This window comes from Rhinoderma darwinii, chromosome 6, assembly GCF_050947455.1.
Source record: "Rhinoderma darwinii isolate aRhiDar2 chromosome 6, aRhiDar2.hap1, whole genome shotgun sequence".
NCBI lineage: Eukaryota > Metazoa > Chordata > Amphibia > Anura > Rhinodermatidae > Rhinoderma > Rhinoderma darwinii.
In genome coordinates this window covers 105666916-105685468 of record NC_134692.1, presented here as the reverse complement: position 1 = coordinate 105685468, position 18553 = coordinate 105666916, and the positions used below count along the sequence as shown (strand labels likewise).

At 42.8% G+C, this 18553-nt stretch overlaps 1 protein-coding gene across 4 annotated transcripts in view; it reads right to left on the bottom strand.

Annotated features, from left to right (window-relative positions):
- Positions 1-18553, bottom strand: part of ABAT (4-aminobutyrate aminotransferase) — a 105139-nt gene that overhangs the window by 48670 nt on the left and 37916 nt on the right. For 3 of the 4 annotated variants that reach the window (XM_075830082.1, XM_075830081.1, XM_075830083.1), the window contains one exon: positions 13499-13618. In XM_075830082.1, coding sequence (XP_075686197.1) covers positions 13499-13568 — 70 coding nt within the window. In that variant the 5' untranslated portion in view covers positions 13569-13618. The remainder of the gene's footprint in view (positions 1-13498; positions 13619-18553) is intronic. The other variant, XM_075830084.1, reaches the window with a different exon arrangement.

Genomic DNA, 18553 nt, shown 5'->3' with positions numbered 1-18553 from the left:
AGTTTGTGGGCCGTGATTACGGGCACGGCCGTGTGCATGAGACCTCAGGCTGCAGATAGAGATATTTATGTCGGGAAGCAGATGGGTTGCCATTGTAACCGGGGCCTGACAATATTTCCCCCAACCAATAAATGTTAATTAACAAGTGCCATAAAAAATTGTCCCACAAAAAAAACAACCCTCATATGGCTACATCGACAGAAAAAAAAAAAAAGTTATGGCTCTCTGAATCCGGTGATGCAAAAACTTAAAAATTTCTACGGTCCTTAGTGACAAAATAGGCTCAGTCCTGAAGGTGTTAATATGTATAGATCTGTCTCTCTCAGTGGTTCTCATTTACTCCCATGTCTGTATGACTTTTATAGGCTGCTCTTCCTTGATATAAACACATTAACCTACATTAAATTCCGTTGAACAGAAAAAGCGTAATTTAACATGTACTTAAACAAAGCGGGGGGGGGGGGGGGGGGTTAATGGTCTCCTCTAATGGAAAATTTTGAGCGCTTACATTTTTCTACATACAGGACTGGAATGAAGACATGAAGCAAATCAAAACTATTTCAAAATCTAGAACCTTATCTGCACCAAATAGCTCCTTGAGACATTAAAGGGGGTTTTCAGTTATTAGAAATTGATGCCCTATCCTCAGGATAGGGCATCAATACCTGATCACGGGGGTCCGACTCCCAGCCGATCAGCTGTTTTGAAGGGGCCGCGGCGATCATGTGAGCGCGGCTACACCCTTCATTAACACCACTGATCGTACTGTGGATCGCCTACACACTTGTGGCGGCAGTTATTACACAGTATTACAGCCTTCTCTAACTTAAAGGCTATGTACACCTTCGGAAAGCGATTTTTTTTACTGATTTATTTTTAATAAATAGGTCTATCAGTGTGTTTAGTGCCGCTGCCCTGACAGTTTCATGTCTCAGCGCTAGATACAGCTGCTGTGTATACAGAATACAAAGCAGCTGTATATTAAAAGTTAAATAATTTAACAAAAACTAAATAAGAAAGTTGCACCTATCACGCTGATAGAAATTTAAAAATAAAATAAAATAACAAATAAAATAAACAAATATCGCCTTTAAGTAAATAGGAGAAGGCTGTAATACTGTGAACCGCCGCTACAGAAAGACATTGCAGGCTGCTAATTCTTATTCATTGACATTGGTGGGACATGAAACGGTTTCTTTATGCATTCATGAACAACGGTCTATCCAGAGTGACTGGAGACATACAGTTTACAGAGACAAATTTTAAGCTTACGAAGTACTAAAAATACTAAATATAGAAACAATATAGGGGGTAGCATTACAGGATAGTCTACTAGGTTCAGTCAAGTATCAATTAAAGGAACCAAAGGCCTATTAGGGTAAGTTCACACGTAGCGTAAATACTGCGGATTTTCCGCAACTGATATCGTTGCGGAAAATCAGAAGCATAATACTGTAGCAGAAAAGTGGATGAGATTTTAACAAATCTCATCCACACGCTGCATAAATAAGAAACTGAAAAACTGCTCAGAAATTGACCTGCGGTGCATCTTTTTATTCCGCAGCACGTCAATTGTATTTGCTCAATTGTGGCTTTTTTTGTTGCGGGTTTCCACATGAATTCAATGGGAGGTAAAACACACAACAAATAGCAGGTGTTTGCAGTTTTCCGCTGTGGAGACTCCGGCCGAAAAACAGCACCAAAATTTGGTGCGGTTTTTCGGCTAGAATTTCCTGTGGTGCCCAGTGCGGATACGCTGTGTGCTATTATATAGCATATCTGCCCTGTGTAACATAGCCCCAAGGCAACGCTCAGATTTGGCAGATTGTACACTAAAAATCCACAACAAAAGTTCAGTTAAATACATGTAAATAGATTTTCAAAACCGCATTAACGTGTAGCTGATTTTCTCCACTGAGGATTTTGAGAGCTACAGATTTTTTAATCCACAGCAAGCATAATAAATTGCGGACTTGCTGCAGATTTTTGCCTTTTGCAATGCAAATGGTAACACATGCAGATTTGCCAGCAAATTCAAGGCAAAATCCTGGGCAGATTATTTCCGACATCTGAACTCTGCTTATCGTCAGCACATTACCATTCACAGTGAGGGATCTCCATCCTCATCATCTCTGGACTATCTCCACAGGACATGATCAGACCTACCAGGGTCTGGGCCAGACTTGACATGGTGACAGGGGTCACGAGTAGCAACATACAAATGACCCAGATAATACTGTGACCATGGCCGCCATCAGGGCAGTACTACTAGTGCTGCCGTCAGGGGCCCGGCCACATGATGTCGCCCCCCCCCCTGAACTATCGCCCCCACCCTCGCGGGCCCCCTCCCAACGCTCGCGGACCCCTGAATACCTGTTGCTCCACGAACAGGACGGGGAAGATGCAGCACGAGAAGCAGAAGCTCCGTGTGGAGCTCCCGCCCCCCAGCTACTCTACACAGCCGACCGGACCTACAGGCTGGTGACTGTTTGTCCCCTCTCCATCCTGCTTCCTATTCCTCCTGAGCCTACTTGTAGAATATATAAAAGTATGTTAAATTGTTTTTTTTTCCTGTTTTCCTAGCGTTTTTTTTGCCGCAATTTTCACAATTGCGGGAAAAATGGCACAGTTTTGCCGCAATTATATAAAAATCGCGGCAAAACCGCGTGATTTGTGCTGCGATTACGAAAATTGCATTAAAAAAAAAAAAGGATACAAAACATGAAAAAATAGTGCTGTTAGGTTACATTCTCACAGTGCAGTCAAATCAGACAGCCGTGTTTGGTCCGTGATATACGGAGTGTGTATCGGCCGTATTTCCCAGGCCGACCACGATTCATGGAGTTATCAATGCTGTTCATCACAGTTATCAATGCTGCTAGGAGTCCCTGCCTCTCCGCGGGAATACTGCCCGATACTGTAATGATGTTTTCAGTACGGGACCAGGGATAGTATTCCCACGGTAAGGGAGGGACTCCTGTGATTATAGAGAACTGTGATGCTAAAAACCCAGCTCCCTGAACTGTGGTCGGTCCGGAAAATATGGCGATACACGGTCCGTATATCCCAGACTGAACATGGATGTCTGAATAAGGCCACTTACTTGTCTCCTATTTTTGGTGCGGATTGCGCACTGAAAATTCACTACAAAATACAATATAAGGCGATATTCAGACCAACGTGTGTGAAATCAGACGTGAAGAACGGCCGTTTTTCATGGCCGATGTGCACCCGTGCGGGACCCGTTTTCACAGATCCCTCATAGACTTGAGTCTATTGAGGGATCCGTGAAAACGCACAAAAATAGGACGTCCTATTTTTTTTACAGGCCCGTCACACGGTCCGTTAAAGCAACGACCGTGTGAATAACCCCATAGAAATACATGCAGCCGTGTGACGGCCATTAAAAAAAACATCCTTCACACGGGCGATTAACACGTTAGTCTGAATAAGCCCCAACTCATGTGCATGGTGTTTGTCAAAACCCCATGCACGTGCAGCAGAAAAAAAATCTGCATGGAATTTAGGATGTGCTGCTGATTTATAATATCATGTAAGTGTTAGGTATGTATGGGAAGTATAGAGTGAGCTCATGTGCTGAGCTCGTTCCATACACTGCGGGTGACGACTGTGTTACGCAGACGACTGTGTTCCGCCCGTTCTACACTTTGAATGCAGCGGTCAATCAGGCCCGCGGCATTTAAAGTGTTAGAATCAAGGGGGCGCCCCCTGAAACAAGCCATCGTGCAGCCCCCCCCCGGCGGCACAATCGATTGTTAACAACCCCAGGTCTGCCATCTTTGTACTCCTTTGAATCTCTGCCTCCCACAGGGCTTCAAAGGAGACGGTCAGTATCACGATATACTGCAATACATTAGTATTGCAGTATATCATGCAGTGGATCGCTGCTTCAAGTCCCCTAGGGGGACTAATAAAAAATGTAAAAAACAGTTAAAGTATTTTTATGTTCCAAAAATAAATAAATAAAGTAATAAAATAATAAAGTATTAAAAGTAAAAAAAAAAAAAACAACACCTTTTCACATTTTTTCACTAAATCAATGTTACAATAAAACTTAACATAACTGCTATCGCACCGTCCTTAAAAGTCTGAACTATCACAATATAGCGTTGTTTAGCCCGCTGGGTGAATGGCGTAAAAAAAATTATATAAAAACACGCAAATTGCTGGTTTTTGGTCACCTTAGAGCCCCAAAAAAAGTGACCAAAAAGTCGTATATACCCCAAAATGGTGTCGGTGAAAACTACAGCTCGCCCTGCAAAATTTAAGCCCTCACATAGCTAAATTTATGGAAAAATGAAAAAAGTTATGGGTATCAGAATATGGCACAAAATATTTTTAAATTTAGCAAATAGTTTTAATTTTTATAAAAGTGGTAAAACATAAAACAAAACATATAAATTTGGTATCGCCGTAATCATATGAACCTGTAGAATACGGTGAATGTCGTTTTAACCGTCTGATGGATGCCGTAAAAACAAAACCCCCCATTTCACCCCACAAATAATTTTTTTTCAGCGTCCAGGTACATTATGCGGTACAATAAATGGTGCCATGAAAAACTACAACTTGTCCCGCAGAACACAAGCCCTCATATGGCGATATAGACGGAAAAATAAAAAAATGATAGCTTTTGGATGGTGGGCAGGAAAAAAAAAAAAAGTGAAAATCTGAAAAATGGCTGAGGAGGGAAGGGGTTAAATCAGCTGCATGCCTATTATGTTGCAGAAATGTAACGTATTTCGTCCTTTACAATGTAAAGGGTTAATTTGCTGTAAATCCCTAGCAAATTCTGTAACGCACACATTGAGGAATCTGGTGCACAAAATCCGCATCAAAACCGCAGCTAATTCCTCAGGTAAAATCTGAACCTATGGCTGGGTTCACACGACCTATTTTCAGACGTAATGGAGGCCTTTCACGCCTCGAATTATGTCTGAAAAAACGGCTTCAATACGTTGGCAAACATCTGCCCATTACTTTCAATGGGCTTTACGATGGACTGTGCCGACGACCTGTCATTTTACGCGTCGCTGTCAAAAGACGGTGTGGAAAATTACAGCCTCATCAAAAGAAGTGCAGGACACTTCTTGGGACATTTTTGGAGCCGTTTTCTTATAGACTCCAATGAAAACAGCTCCAAAAACAACCGAAAAAACGCAGCGAAAACGCAGCGAAAAACGTGAGTTGCTCAAAAAACGTCTGAAAATAGCTCCGTATTTTGAGACGTTTTTGACTCTGCGTGTGCACATACCCTTATGTATATGGACATCAGGAACAGTGCTATAGTCCCTGGGCAGAGTGCTAGTAGAAGGCTCCAGCCCTGTTCATGGACAGTGACTTCAGTAGTTTCCCCTGGGCCATTCCCCGGGCGACGTATACCATTATATGCCATACAGTCGGATACGTTTTGGCTAAATAGATCAAAATCCAGAGCATTAACCGGTCACTGCCGGCTCCATGGTTTCCTTCACTGTAAGGGAATTTTCACACGGCAACGCCAAATACGTCTGAAATTACGGAGCTGTTTTCAGTCGAAAACAGCTTCTGAATTTCAGAAGTTTTTACAAGTGCATGTGTTTTTCGCGCTATCCATTGCGGATGTAATTGGAGCGGTTTTTCAATGGAGTCAATGAAAAACGGCTCCAATTACGTCCCAAGAAGTGACATGCACTTCTTTGAGGCGGGCATATTTTTTTACACCTCGTCTGAACAGAACATCGTAAAACCCATTGAAATCAATGGGCAGATGTTAGCTGATGTAATGGAGCCGTCTTTTCAGGCAAATTTGAGGTGTAAAACGCCTGAATTACGTCCGCAAATAGGCCGTGTGAACATATCCAAATTGACATCAGCACCAAAATCAGTGCCACATTTTCCGTTGCTCACTCCCGGTAATGGAGGGGGGCAGACATCTTGGCTGTATTGGGCCCAGGAATTCCTGATGGCGGCCCTGACTTTGACTATTAGGCTATGTTCACACTGAGTATTTTTCAGGCAGAATTTCTGCCTCAAAATTCCGTTTGGAAATTTGAGGCAGATTTTCCGCTCCCTGCACGCCAATTTTCGCTGCGTTTTTCGCCCGCGGCCATTGGGCGCTGCTGGCATAAAACACAGCGAAATAAGCTTTCTCTGCCTCCCATTGAAGATAGGGCATGTCGCTTCTTTCTCCCGTGAGCCGATTTTACTGCTCGCGGGAGAAAACCGCCCCCGCCTCCCATTGAAATCGACGGGAGGCATTTTCGGGCCGTTTTTTACGAGCTTTTTGGCGCGGGTTCCCCGTCAAAAAACTCTGTGTGAACTTAGCCTTAAAGTGTTTTCTTTTCTCCCTGTTCACCTGTCAAGTATATTGGGCAGCTTATACATTATAGCAGCTCCTTGATTCAGCTTTTCTGTCAGGTTGCACCAGTAATCCTGGTGGCAATCTGTTTTTTTGATTGTGTGGTTCCCTGATGAACCTGTCATTTTACCAGGGGAAATGCGTTGGAATGGTGTTCATTGTCTGTACTTATTTTGTTTCATTTTTATGTGCAGTACCTCCTTCTAGAGAAACATACGGCCAATGAGATCTGGAATGTAACGTGTATATTGTTACTTTTTACAATACACATTTTCCATCCTTGAGGGATATAGGCCAGTATGTTATTTTTTCTGAATACTGAACTGCTGTTTTTTCTTCTTTTTTTGACCTATTGGTATCACACCAAATCTCACTGTGTCTTTACACCCCAACCAATTCTCTAGACTATTAAATCGGATAGGCCACTAACAGGACGTCTAGGGTATAGGTTGGAGGTCGGGGCGTTGGCCTGTTTAGGCAGGGTGACCTGGTGGGGTTTAACAGGGTCAGTTTGTTTTCCCTATAGCATTTTTTGACCCACCCTCTTTTTTTAAAGGACTACCTCCTTTTTTTTTAAAAATCAATAATAAGTAAAAGTTACGTTTTATTGTGTCGTTTTTTTGATCAGTCTGTTTTTTCTGTGACCCAACATCTCTGAACTCGCCTAAAACGGTTTGCCAGAGATCAGAAATAAAAACGGTCTGCTTCCCTTCCGCCAGAAACAGCACCACTCTTGTCCACGGGCTGTGTCTGGTATTGCAGTTTAGCTTTATTCTAGCCCAGTCTCTGAAAAAAATGTTTTCCTAATTACAAACAACCTCTTTAAGTCTCGCATCCAAAAGAGTTTTCCTAAAGCAGGATGGATTTACACAGTTAAATCCCATTGTGTATCTCTGAATACACACAATCCATCAGACATTCAGTATTATAAATTTGCTCATGAAAGGGTTGCCTGCAACATAATAGCAATGACGTGGTTGTTTTCGAGTTTCCCCTGCATTGCACTCTTTCATCAGTTGTTCTCACATTTTTCTCAGATCATCCCCTGCATGGAATATCCAAGGTTACCAATTTGCTATGTTTGTTTTACCCATTAAATACGACACCCATTCACACTGTTCATTTTTATTCAGCTGATAAAGGTCTTAAACATTCTTCATATTTAAGCCGATGTCCAGGTTAAAACTACTCTTGAAATACTTTCCCTGTCGGTCATACAGATAACCACCATCATGCAAAAACATATTTACACATGGAAACCGGTATGCTCAATATGCTTCATTGCCTCTTCTTTGCTCTCTTGCCAACATCTGAGCAAGCACGAAAAAAAATAAAATAAAAATAAATAAAAAATTATATATATATATATATATAAATGTCTTGTTGTATTAGGAGGTTGTGAAATAAATCTAACAATGCTAAAGGGGACAAGTTGAATTTACTGCAGTAGAATTTAATTTCCAAATGCACGGATTGTTATAAAGCAGAAGAAGATCAGATATATTGGAATATAACCAGTCTATTCTAGAAAACTCACTGTGAAAAATGGAACAGCCAATTTGTATTGGGAGAAGACAAACTTCATTGCTTAAAAAATAAAATAAAATAATATTTGCTTGGTACATACAGTGCAGCGCCTAATTTCCAGCTGGCGTTGCCCGGGGCATGTACCTCCTTAAGAAACATGTTTATACGTGTATGCTACTACCCAAACCTCCTCTATTATTTGGGCAGAATTGTAAGGACCATTTAAGGCTATGTTCACATCAGCGTCTGGTTCCGTTTATCGGTTCCGTTCGTTCGACCTTGCAGTCAGAGGAACTGATGATCGTAAAGCCGAACGGAAACCATAGCTTCCGTTTGCATTACCATTGATTTCAATGGTAATGCTTCGATTGCAGTTGGTCTCCTTGAAAAAAAATGGAAACTTTACGGAACGGAAACAAATGGAAACCAACTGCAGCGGAAGCATTACCATTGAATTATACCATTATAAATGGTAATGCAAACAGAAGCTATTGTTTCCGTTCATCAGTTCCTCCAACGGAAAGGTCGAACGGAACCGATGAACAGAAACCCAACTCGGATGTGAACACAGCCTAATAAAGTAGTTGCACAATCTAATGTAAATAAAGCGTAGAGATTATAACCACACCACTGTGTGGTGGCACAGAGTTCCTACAAATCTGTATTACAGACCCGAACTTCTAAAGGGGTTTTGGAGAGAAGGAGGGAGCTCCCTCTCACCCCACCGGCACCCTGAGTAATATTGCAGGGTGTCGGTTTTTAGGGCAGCCGGGGGGCCCTAAGAAAGGCCCCCAGGTTTGCCACTAGTTATGCCTGCTAGGCCAAAAGTATTGCAGTGTATTATAAAATCGATTGGACGATCGCATAGTGAAGTCCCCTAGTGGGACTAGTAAAAAAAAAAAGTTTAATAAAAGGTAATAAAAAAAATAAGTGAGAAGAAAAATTAAAAACCCACTATTACCCCCTTACAAAATGTCTAATTATTTTAAAAAAAACATTAAGTTACACATATTTGGTATTGCCGCGTCTGTAACTATCCCAACTATAAAGTTATTATATTATTTAACCCGCACGGTGAACGTCGTAAAAAATAAAAAAATAAAAATTCAAAAATGTATGCTTTCTGTGATACCTGCCTTAAAAACATTTGATAGTGATTAAAATGTCACATATACTCCAAAATCGTACCAATAAAAACGACAAGTCGCTCCGCAAAAAAAAAAAAGCCCCCATACAGCGGCATCGGCGGAAAAATAAAAAAAAGGCATGAGAGACACAAAAACAAACAATTTTGTAAAAAAAAAGTGCTTTTAGTGTATAAAAGCAGTAAAACATACAAAATCTATATAAATTTGGTATCGTTGCGATCGTAACAACCCACTGAATAAAGTTATTGTGTTCTTTATACCACGCGGTAAACAGCGTAAATTTAGGACGCAAAGAAAAATTGCTGGTTTTTTTCTACCCACCCCTCCCAAGTCGATAAAGAATACAACTTGTCCTGCAAAAAACAAAACCTTATACAGCTATGCTGACGCAAAAATAAAAAATGTTATAGCTCTTTAAATGAGACGTAAAAAATAGCTTGGTCATTAAGACCTAAAATAGGCTGGTCACTAAGGGGTTAACCCTTTGATCGGTCGGTAACCGCTGCATGATCAAAGGGGACTCCCCTCTTCGAACGCGTCACCACATTTCCATTGATGTGATAGGAGACTGGCGGAATGCCCCACAGTCAGCCCTGGGCTCCTAGCTGGACCGTATGGCTGTCTGTTCAGTATGCTTGATGTTACGGGCACACTATGTGCTGCCCCCACAGCAGCCTTTTTCATAGTGACACACTATTATGTATTAGTATACAGGAGTGAGAATGTTGCGTGGAGGGGGGCGCGGGGGACAGCAATTTTGACGTTTTTGTGGGGGGGGGGGTGGGTTTTGTACGCCGTTCACGAGGCGATTTAATTAATATGTAAACTTTATTCTTCGGGTTGTTAGGATAGCGGCAATACCATATACTGTATGTCTATTTTTTATACTACTAGAAAATAAACCACTTTTTATAGAAAGAAGTGATTTTAATTTTACGGTCATTTTTTGATTTTTTTAATAAACGTTTTTTAATTATCTTTTTTAGTCCCACAAGGCGACTTCACTTAGTGATCTTTTGATCGCTGATATAATGCTTTGGCATATTTATTATGCCAAACCACGGCAATCTATTAGGAAATGCCTCTTGCACAGCCTAATATGTATAAAGCCGGGGAAGGTCTGGGGGCCTTCGTTAGGCGTCCGGCTGCCATGGCAACCCGTCTCAGGCCACGGATGGGTGATAGAGGGAGCCTCCTCCCTCTGTCAACCCACTTAAAGAGGCTCTGTCACCAGATTTTGCAACCCCTATCTGCTATTGCAACAGATCGGCGCTGCAATGTAGAATACAGTAACGTTTTTATTTTTAAAAAACGAGCATTTTTGGCCAAGTTATGACCATTTTTGTAGTTATGCAAATGAGGCTTGCAAAAGTCCAAGTGGGTGTGTTTAAAAGTAAAAGTCCAAGTGGGCGTGTATTATGTTCGTACATCGGGGCGTTTTTAATACTTTTACTAGCTGGGCGTTCTGATGAGAAGTATCATCCACTTCTCTTCACAACGCCCAGCTTCTGACAGTGCAGATCTGTGACGTCACTCACAGGTCCTGCATCGTGTCGGCCACATCGGCACCAGAGGCTTCAGTTGATTCTGCAGCAGCATCAGCGTTTGCAGGTAAGGGTATGTGCACACACACTAATTACGTCCGTAATTGACGGACGTATTTCGGCCGCAAGTCCCGGACCGAACCTAGCATCATACTTATGTACGATGCTAGGAGTCCCTGCCTTGCTGCAGGACAACTGTCCTGTACTGTAATCATGTTTTCAGTACGGGACAGCAGTTCCACGGAGAGGCAGGGACTCCTAGCATCGTACATTAGTATGATGCTAGGAGCCCGGCTCCCTGCACTGTGTTCGGTCCACTACTTGCGGCCGAAATACGTCCGTCAATTACGGACGTAAATAGTGTGTGTGCACATACCCTAAGTCGATCTTACCTGCAAACGCTGATGCTGCTGCAGAATCAACTGTAGCCTCTGGTGCCGATGTGGCCGTCACGATGCAGGACCTGTGAGTGACGTCACAGATCTGCACTGTCAGAAGCTGGGCGTTGTGAAGAGAAGTGGATGATACTTCTCTTCAGAGCGCCCAGCTAGTAAAAGTATTAAAAACGCCCCGATGTACGCACATAATACACGCCCACTTGGACTTTTACTTTTAAACACACCCACTTGGACTTTTGCAAGCCTCATTTGCATAACTACAAAAATGGTCATAACTTGGCCAAAAATGCTCGTTTTTTTAAAATAAAAACGTTACTGTAATCTACATTGCAGCGCCTATCTGCTGCAATAGCAGATAGGGGTTGCAAAATCTGGTGACAGAGCCTCTTTAAATGCAGTGGTAACTATTGACCGCAGCATTTAAGGGGTTAAATGACCGGGATTGGCAGTTTCTCCAATCCTAGTCGTTGCAACGGGAGCACGGATGTCAGTCACACCAAGGCTTCCATGGTGATCGTGCCATCATGTACATGCACAGCGGAATGTGCAAATGGTTGTCTTTCCATGCCGTGAATGTACGTGATTATGCATTAAGGTGTTAAACCATTTTGGCACAGTCCATAGAGAGTAGGATACTCCATCAAGATTGACATAGATTGCATTGTGGGATTTTCTACGGTTATTGTAGCTTATAAAGTAGACAGATAAATCTACATTTATTTCCGGCTACATCTTGAGCCTTCAGATAAGACAGCGCTGCTTTTTTAATGCGGTGGTTCAGTCAGCCAGCTCATTTACTAAGTGACAAAAAAGGAAGAGCTTTAGTAGAAGAGTTTGGCAGCAGGATGACGAGCCATGAAATCTGGAAAGTATTATGTAACCCAATCTTAATTATAAATCTGGAACAAGTCTTTAAATTACTGAATGAGGTCGCCATGTCGTGGTACGTGGGCTCACACAGTTTGATCAAAATGTGAGTAAAGAACCACAAATTTATAAGTAAAGAACTCGGTAATGAAATTTAAAATAATAAGAATATTAAATGCATACATCTGTTCACATCTGCATTGGAGGCTCCATAGTCAATTCTGTCATTTTTGCTGGACAAAATAGTGGACACTGCACCAGGAAAACGACAGAAACCAGTAAAGTCGTTGAGTTCCGACAGTTGCTGTTGGATTCCGTCATGAGACGGATCCGGTTCTTCCGTTTTTTCTCGTTATTCCCCGTCTATAAGGGAACAGAATAACCTAGCTTAAATGTGAATATAGCCATAGCGCCTGCAGGGTGTTGCTGCATCTTTGTGTTTATTTGCTTCGCATTGCAGCCAGAACAGATTAACACCTTCCCTACTTTATTGTAAATTTGGGGGCCATGACTGCCTCCATCTTGGTCGTGTACTCCTCCCATCTGTGCAAGGCTGTTTTTAATTAGAGCAGAATAAAGCTGCTTCCTTCCTATCCTGAATTAACTTTGTAGTCTCAGGCCCAAGAGAAAGAGGTAAGTCTCCTGTTGTACAGGTATAATGTTTAGTGTAGGGACCCATCTTAATAAGGTAACCTTGTCATGACAGATGGGCCCACGAAATTTGATTATGCGCTAAAACACACACAATGGAGAAGATATATAAAAACTGGTGCAAAGGAAAAGTGTAGTACTTAGCTATTGCAACCAATTAGATTTCTGCTTTCCTTTTTCAAAAGGCCTCAGAAAAATTAAAGTTGGAAATGGATTTGTTGCCATAGGAAACTACTTCTTTTACCTTTGCACCAGTCTTGATATATTTCCTCCAGAGTCTCACGATCATTTTTGACCAAGTTATGAGCAATTTTAGATTTATGCTAATTAGCTTCTTAACAAACAACTGGGTGTGTTTTTACTTTTTACCAACTGGGCGTTGTACAGAGGAGTGTATGACGCTGACCAATCAGAATCATACACTTCTCATTGCTGGAACAATGAGAAGTGTATGACACTGATTGGTCAGCATCATACACTTCTCTGTACAACGCCCAGTTGGTAAAAAGTTAAAACACGCCCAGTTGTCTTAAGAAGCTAATTAGCATAAGTCTAAAATTGCTCATTGTTCAAAAATGATGGTTTTCAACATAAAAACCACTGTTTGCTACATTACAGCGCCGATCACATTATGTAGGAGATATGGCACTTATAATCTGGTGACAGAGCCTCTTTAACCCTTATATTCTATTTGCAGAAAGCTTTTATAAGTCATGACGTAGTACATGTGTCCTTTGCAGTGAAATGCCTTTCCTGCGGTCAAATACCAAGCAGCCCACGCTAGCTGATCTGTCAGTGACATAAGGACCCGATTGGTTCAAATGGGTATACATACACTATATATATATACACACATATATAATTTTTTTTTTTCAACCATGGGAGCCTATTGGCGACACAGAATTGTTAACTTTATGTGAACAGAGCCTAACTAATAAATTTATATTCTTGCTGGGACCAAGACTGTGCAAACCTATACAAGGCAAATGCAGACATACTTACATGGTACAAGTAATCTGGAGTTTTGCTGCAAGGTCTGTGTCATATGTCTGCTAAACAACATAGAAGCCATTTTTTGTTCAATGGGAAATCAGCAACCACTAGTCCAGTACCCAAATCTACCTGGGAGAAATGAGAAGGAAATGGTTTTAGAATTTATAGACAATAGTAACAGCACAACATAAATGCAGCAGAAACAAGCTAGACCAAAACACATAGGTACTTCACACCTTTGAATAAATATTTAGAGGAAAAAAAGTCATAAAAACCAAGACCATATAGCACCATAATTATACACAGCAACCAATCTAGACAAAATTGGCTTCAGTGTAAGGCCTCATGCACACTAACGTGCTTTTGCAGCAAATCCCCCGAAAATCCACAGGAGAATTGCGGCCCCTTTTCATTCCTATGGGGCCATGCACACGACCGTGGTTTTCACGGTCCGTGCATGGCCCAGGAGCCCGCACCGCAGAAAGAATGGGCAAGCCTTATTACGGCCGTGTTTTGCGGTCCGGGCTCATTGAAAATAATGGGCACGGCCCGAAATTTGCGGGCGGCTCGCGGCTGTCACTCCGTGGCCGGCCGACCAGAAAATCATGCTTGTGCACATGGCTAGTCGAGTGCATGAGGCCTTAAGCATGGTGAAGATCCAACAATCTTAAAAAGGTTGACCACTACTGGACAACTGATGACCTATCGACCGGATAGGTCATCAGTATATCATCGGTGCGGGTCCGACACCATTCAGCTGTTCTGGTTGCCTGTGGGCACCGGATGTTATTGCACATTATGCGATGTATGGAGCCGGAAGCAGTTGGCTTTGTACATTGCGTAGCGGCTTTGCTGCAGAACTGCAGCTCTGCTCCTACTCACTTGAATAGGAGCATCGATGCAGTAGTGCAGCTTGGCCGCTATTCCGTGGCCAGAGCCAACTGCTTCCGGCATGTATGTCCAATGTCCGGAGGCAGCCGGAGCAACTTATCCGGTGGATAGGTCATCAGTTGTCCGTAGTGGACAACCCCTTTAGGGGGAGTTCACACAGAGTTTTTGGAAACCGTGTCGGAAAACTTGCCAAAAATGCCTTCCATTGATTTCAATGGGAGGCGGAGGAGTTCTTTTCCCGCGAGCGGAAAAACTCACGGGAAAAAGATAGGACATGCCCTATCTTCTGGCGTTTACGCCTCTGACCTCCCATTGACATAAATGGGAGGCAGAGAAAGCATATTTCGCTGTGTTTTTTGCCCGCGGTGCTCAATGGCTGCTGGCAAAAAACGAAGCGCAAGTCAGCGTGCAGGCCGAGCAAAATCTGCCTCAAAAATTCCAAACGGAACATCATGCTGACTGCGTGCGTACACTTGTCAGGAGCAGGGCAATGGCTGTATTACACAGCTGCAGCCCGGCTCTAAGGCCTCATGCACACTACCGTAAAAGACACGCCGTAATTGCGGACCGCAATACGGTCTGCAATTACGGACCCGTTCGATCCTTTTGGCCGCGGACACCTTTCCGTATTGCTACGGAAGGGTTTCCGTGCATTAGAACCATACCGGGAATTATGGAGCATGTCCCACTTTTCGTTTTTTTACAGGCCAAAGTATCGGTATCAAAGTCCAAATTCTGGTATCGTGAAAACCCTTGATTCTAACCGCTAAGAATGGGGAGTATGTAGAAGGGTGTGGGGGTGTTTTACCAGAATGCCCACCACAGCATCCTGTGGCAACATGCTATCTGATTTGTTTTAGCCTCCACAGTCACCTGACCGAAGACCCAAGAGAGTTCGTTTTGGATGAAGTGCTGCATTAGATAACCTAACCTGGCACAGGCTGTACTGGAGAGGTGAGAGAAAGCAGCCAACACATGCTCCGCATATAAGGGAACTCACTCAAGAATGATAGAAAAAGGCTACCTCATGAAGTTGAATAAAAGAGTTCAAAACATATGAAGCCATGGGGTGGTTACTTTACAGAATCTGAATATAACATTTATGTTGTCGTATAGTTTTGATGACTTCACCAACATTCTAAAAAGCGGTGGATAACTGGCAGCCCTCAGGTGCTCACCCTGTGGCCCCTGGCTCCCCTCTTTCATCTTTGGTACTATGCAGTGTATAGTACACAACTCTATATGGACGCATTGCTTGCGGGCCTAGATAGTAGGTGTGGCCTACTTTCTGCTGTAATAATGTATCTTGTTCCCAGTTTTCCAGGTATCCTGTAACTGTGTTTGTTCCTGAGCGGAAGTCTAATGGAGTCATGTTTGTGTCATCTGCGCCACGACCAGCGTCATCTGCGCCACTATTCACATCACGTGTCTGTCTGGACTCCCATAGAGGTATACTTGTGCTAGACCTTCCATTAACTGTTGTAGGGTTGTCACAATACCAGAATTTGGACTTCGATAACGATGCATTGTGTAGTATTGCGATTCTCGATACCAAAACGATCCTTTTCCAATAATTATTATTAAAAAAAAAAAAAAAAAGTTCTTCCATTTTCTGATGTGAGGCACGCTCTAATCTCCACCGTTCGAGCGGGGCTGCAGCTGTGTAATACAGCCATTGCCCTGCTCCTGACAAGTGTCGGCGCCCAGTCAGCATGAGGTGATGTGGCCGGCACTGAAGACAGAACATGCGGGTGTTTTGCAGTGTGCCCACCATGTTCTTTGCCTTCAGTGCCGTCACTCATTAGTGCAGCGCCAGCCGCATCACATCATGCTGACCATGCGCATACACTTTTCAGGAGCGGGGCAATGGCTGTATTACTCACCCACAGCCCCGCTCTGACTACATTCATGTATTACAATACTAAGCTGTGCGGCCGCACAACTTCGTATTGAAATACATGAATACATGGTATTGAACTGCTTGAGGGTACACGGTCTCTAAATGGTATCGATATTTTGATCCATCGTGCAAGCCTAGACTGTTCTTTGGCCAGCTGCCACTCCGGCGCAGCGGCCTAGTGAGTTCACATACCCCATAATCGTTACATTGTGTATCTAAATGTTTGACTAGTGTTGTATTTATCATATTATATGCAAAAAACATTACTGCACAGATTTTAAACGGATATGAGTGGATGAAAACTGAAACATGAAGCTAGATGGAATAAATTTTTCTCCTTGAACCACCACCCCTGCTATCTTAGGCCGGATTCACACGAGCGTGCGTTTTGTGCACGCAAAAGGTCCATAAAAGCTCCGTGTGTCATCACCATATGCCGCCATCATTATGACCTTCTGTTTTTATGTTTGTAAACAGAAAAGCACGTCGTGCTTTTCGGTTTTCATTCATAGTTTTGACTACTGTAGCGCGCATCACTTGGAAGTGCTTCCGTGTGCCGTGCGCGGTTTTCACGCACCCATTGACGTCAATGGGTGCGTGTTGCGCGAAAAACGGCCAAATATAGTACATGTCGTGAGTTTTTCGCAGCGGACATACGCGGTGTGAAAATCACTGACAGTCTGAACGGCCCCATTGACTAACATAGGTCCGTGCGACGCGCGTGAAAATCACGCGTGTAGCACGGACGTATTATACGTTCGTCTGAATAAGCCCTTAAAGTGTAGCTAAACATTTGACAATCTTCTGACATGTCATAGTGATATGTCAGAAGTTTGGATTGGTGGGGGTCCGAGCACTGAGACCCCCACCAATCACTAGAACGAAGCAGCTGAAGCGCTCAGCCGCTTCGTGTCTGTTCGTCTTTTTCCGGAAATAAATGTATCGTGTACGGACTCAATAGAAAGTCTATGAGCCTGTACTCCGATACATCGGCTTCCCGGAAAAAGCCGAACAGACACGAAGTGGCTGAGCACTCACATGAGGGCTTCAGCTGCTTCGTTCTAGAGATTGGTGGGGGTCTCAGTGCTCGGACCCCCACCAATCCAAACTTCTGACATGTCACGATGACATGTCAAAGTGTAGCTAAACGTTCGACAAACTTCTAAGGTCATAGTGAAAGTCCAAAAACACCTTGTGCAATTTTTAGGATGTAACATTACTAAATACTGTTCAATGATAAACTAGTTTACAGTGTGCGATGGTTTTAATGCACCTGGCACACTGACAAAGACACAGAGTTCACAAAGATGACCCCAAGATCCAAGGACAAATGATTCGAGAGGAAAAACACCGCTATAAAGATAAGGGGAGAAAAAACAAAACACTACAATATTTATTTATACACACACTTATTATCTAGATCAGCGTCTCAAGTTCTGCTGACAGGTCAGGATTTAAAGGGAAGGTGTCACGAAATTTATTTTTCATCTATAATATTGCTTTTAGTATGGTATTAAAATAAATTTTATTTATTTGTGTTCTTGTGCTTTTTTTCTTACTTTTACTTCTCTATGGGGGCTGCCATTTATTTTTTTCCATCTCTGTATGTATCGATTAACGACACATACAGAGATAGAATACGGCACATACATCCCCATAGAGAATGCGAACGGGAGCCGTCTGTGTGGGAACACAGACCAAAAGGAAGGTCTTTGGTAGAGTGACATCCGGCGCCATTTTCATGTGGACCGGAAGCCGCAGCCGGACAGTAAGATGACTACTTCCGGTCGCGGCTTCCGCCCATATGTTCAAGGCAGCGAAGACGCAAGGTGTAGGAGCGGAGGCGACAGGAGCAGGTAAGTTGTGTATGTTAGTGTTATACTGTCTGATTACCACTGTATCTAATCCTCCTACTCTGTGCATTCGCTCAGAAAATGGCGACACACAGTGTAAGAGGTTTGAAGATTCAACCCCCTCCTTCTCCTGGCACTAGCCAGGATAAGGGAGGGGGATTGCTTGAGGACACTAGAGCGAGTGGGTCTACTCCAAATTTGCAGCATAAAGCAATGAGGTTGCTTTACCAAATTGCCAATGCTGCAATTTCGGGAATTGCTCCCTCTAGTGACCAGCACGTGGAAATGTTATAAATTAGAATCTAATATCTAATATTTCCTGACTTGTGAAAAAATTAAAACAATGTGTAATCACTTATATCCTAACTGCGGCACTCACCCGTTTGCAAATCTTTTTAACTTTATTGTGTCAACTTGGCG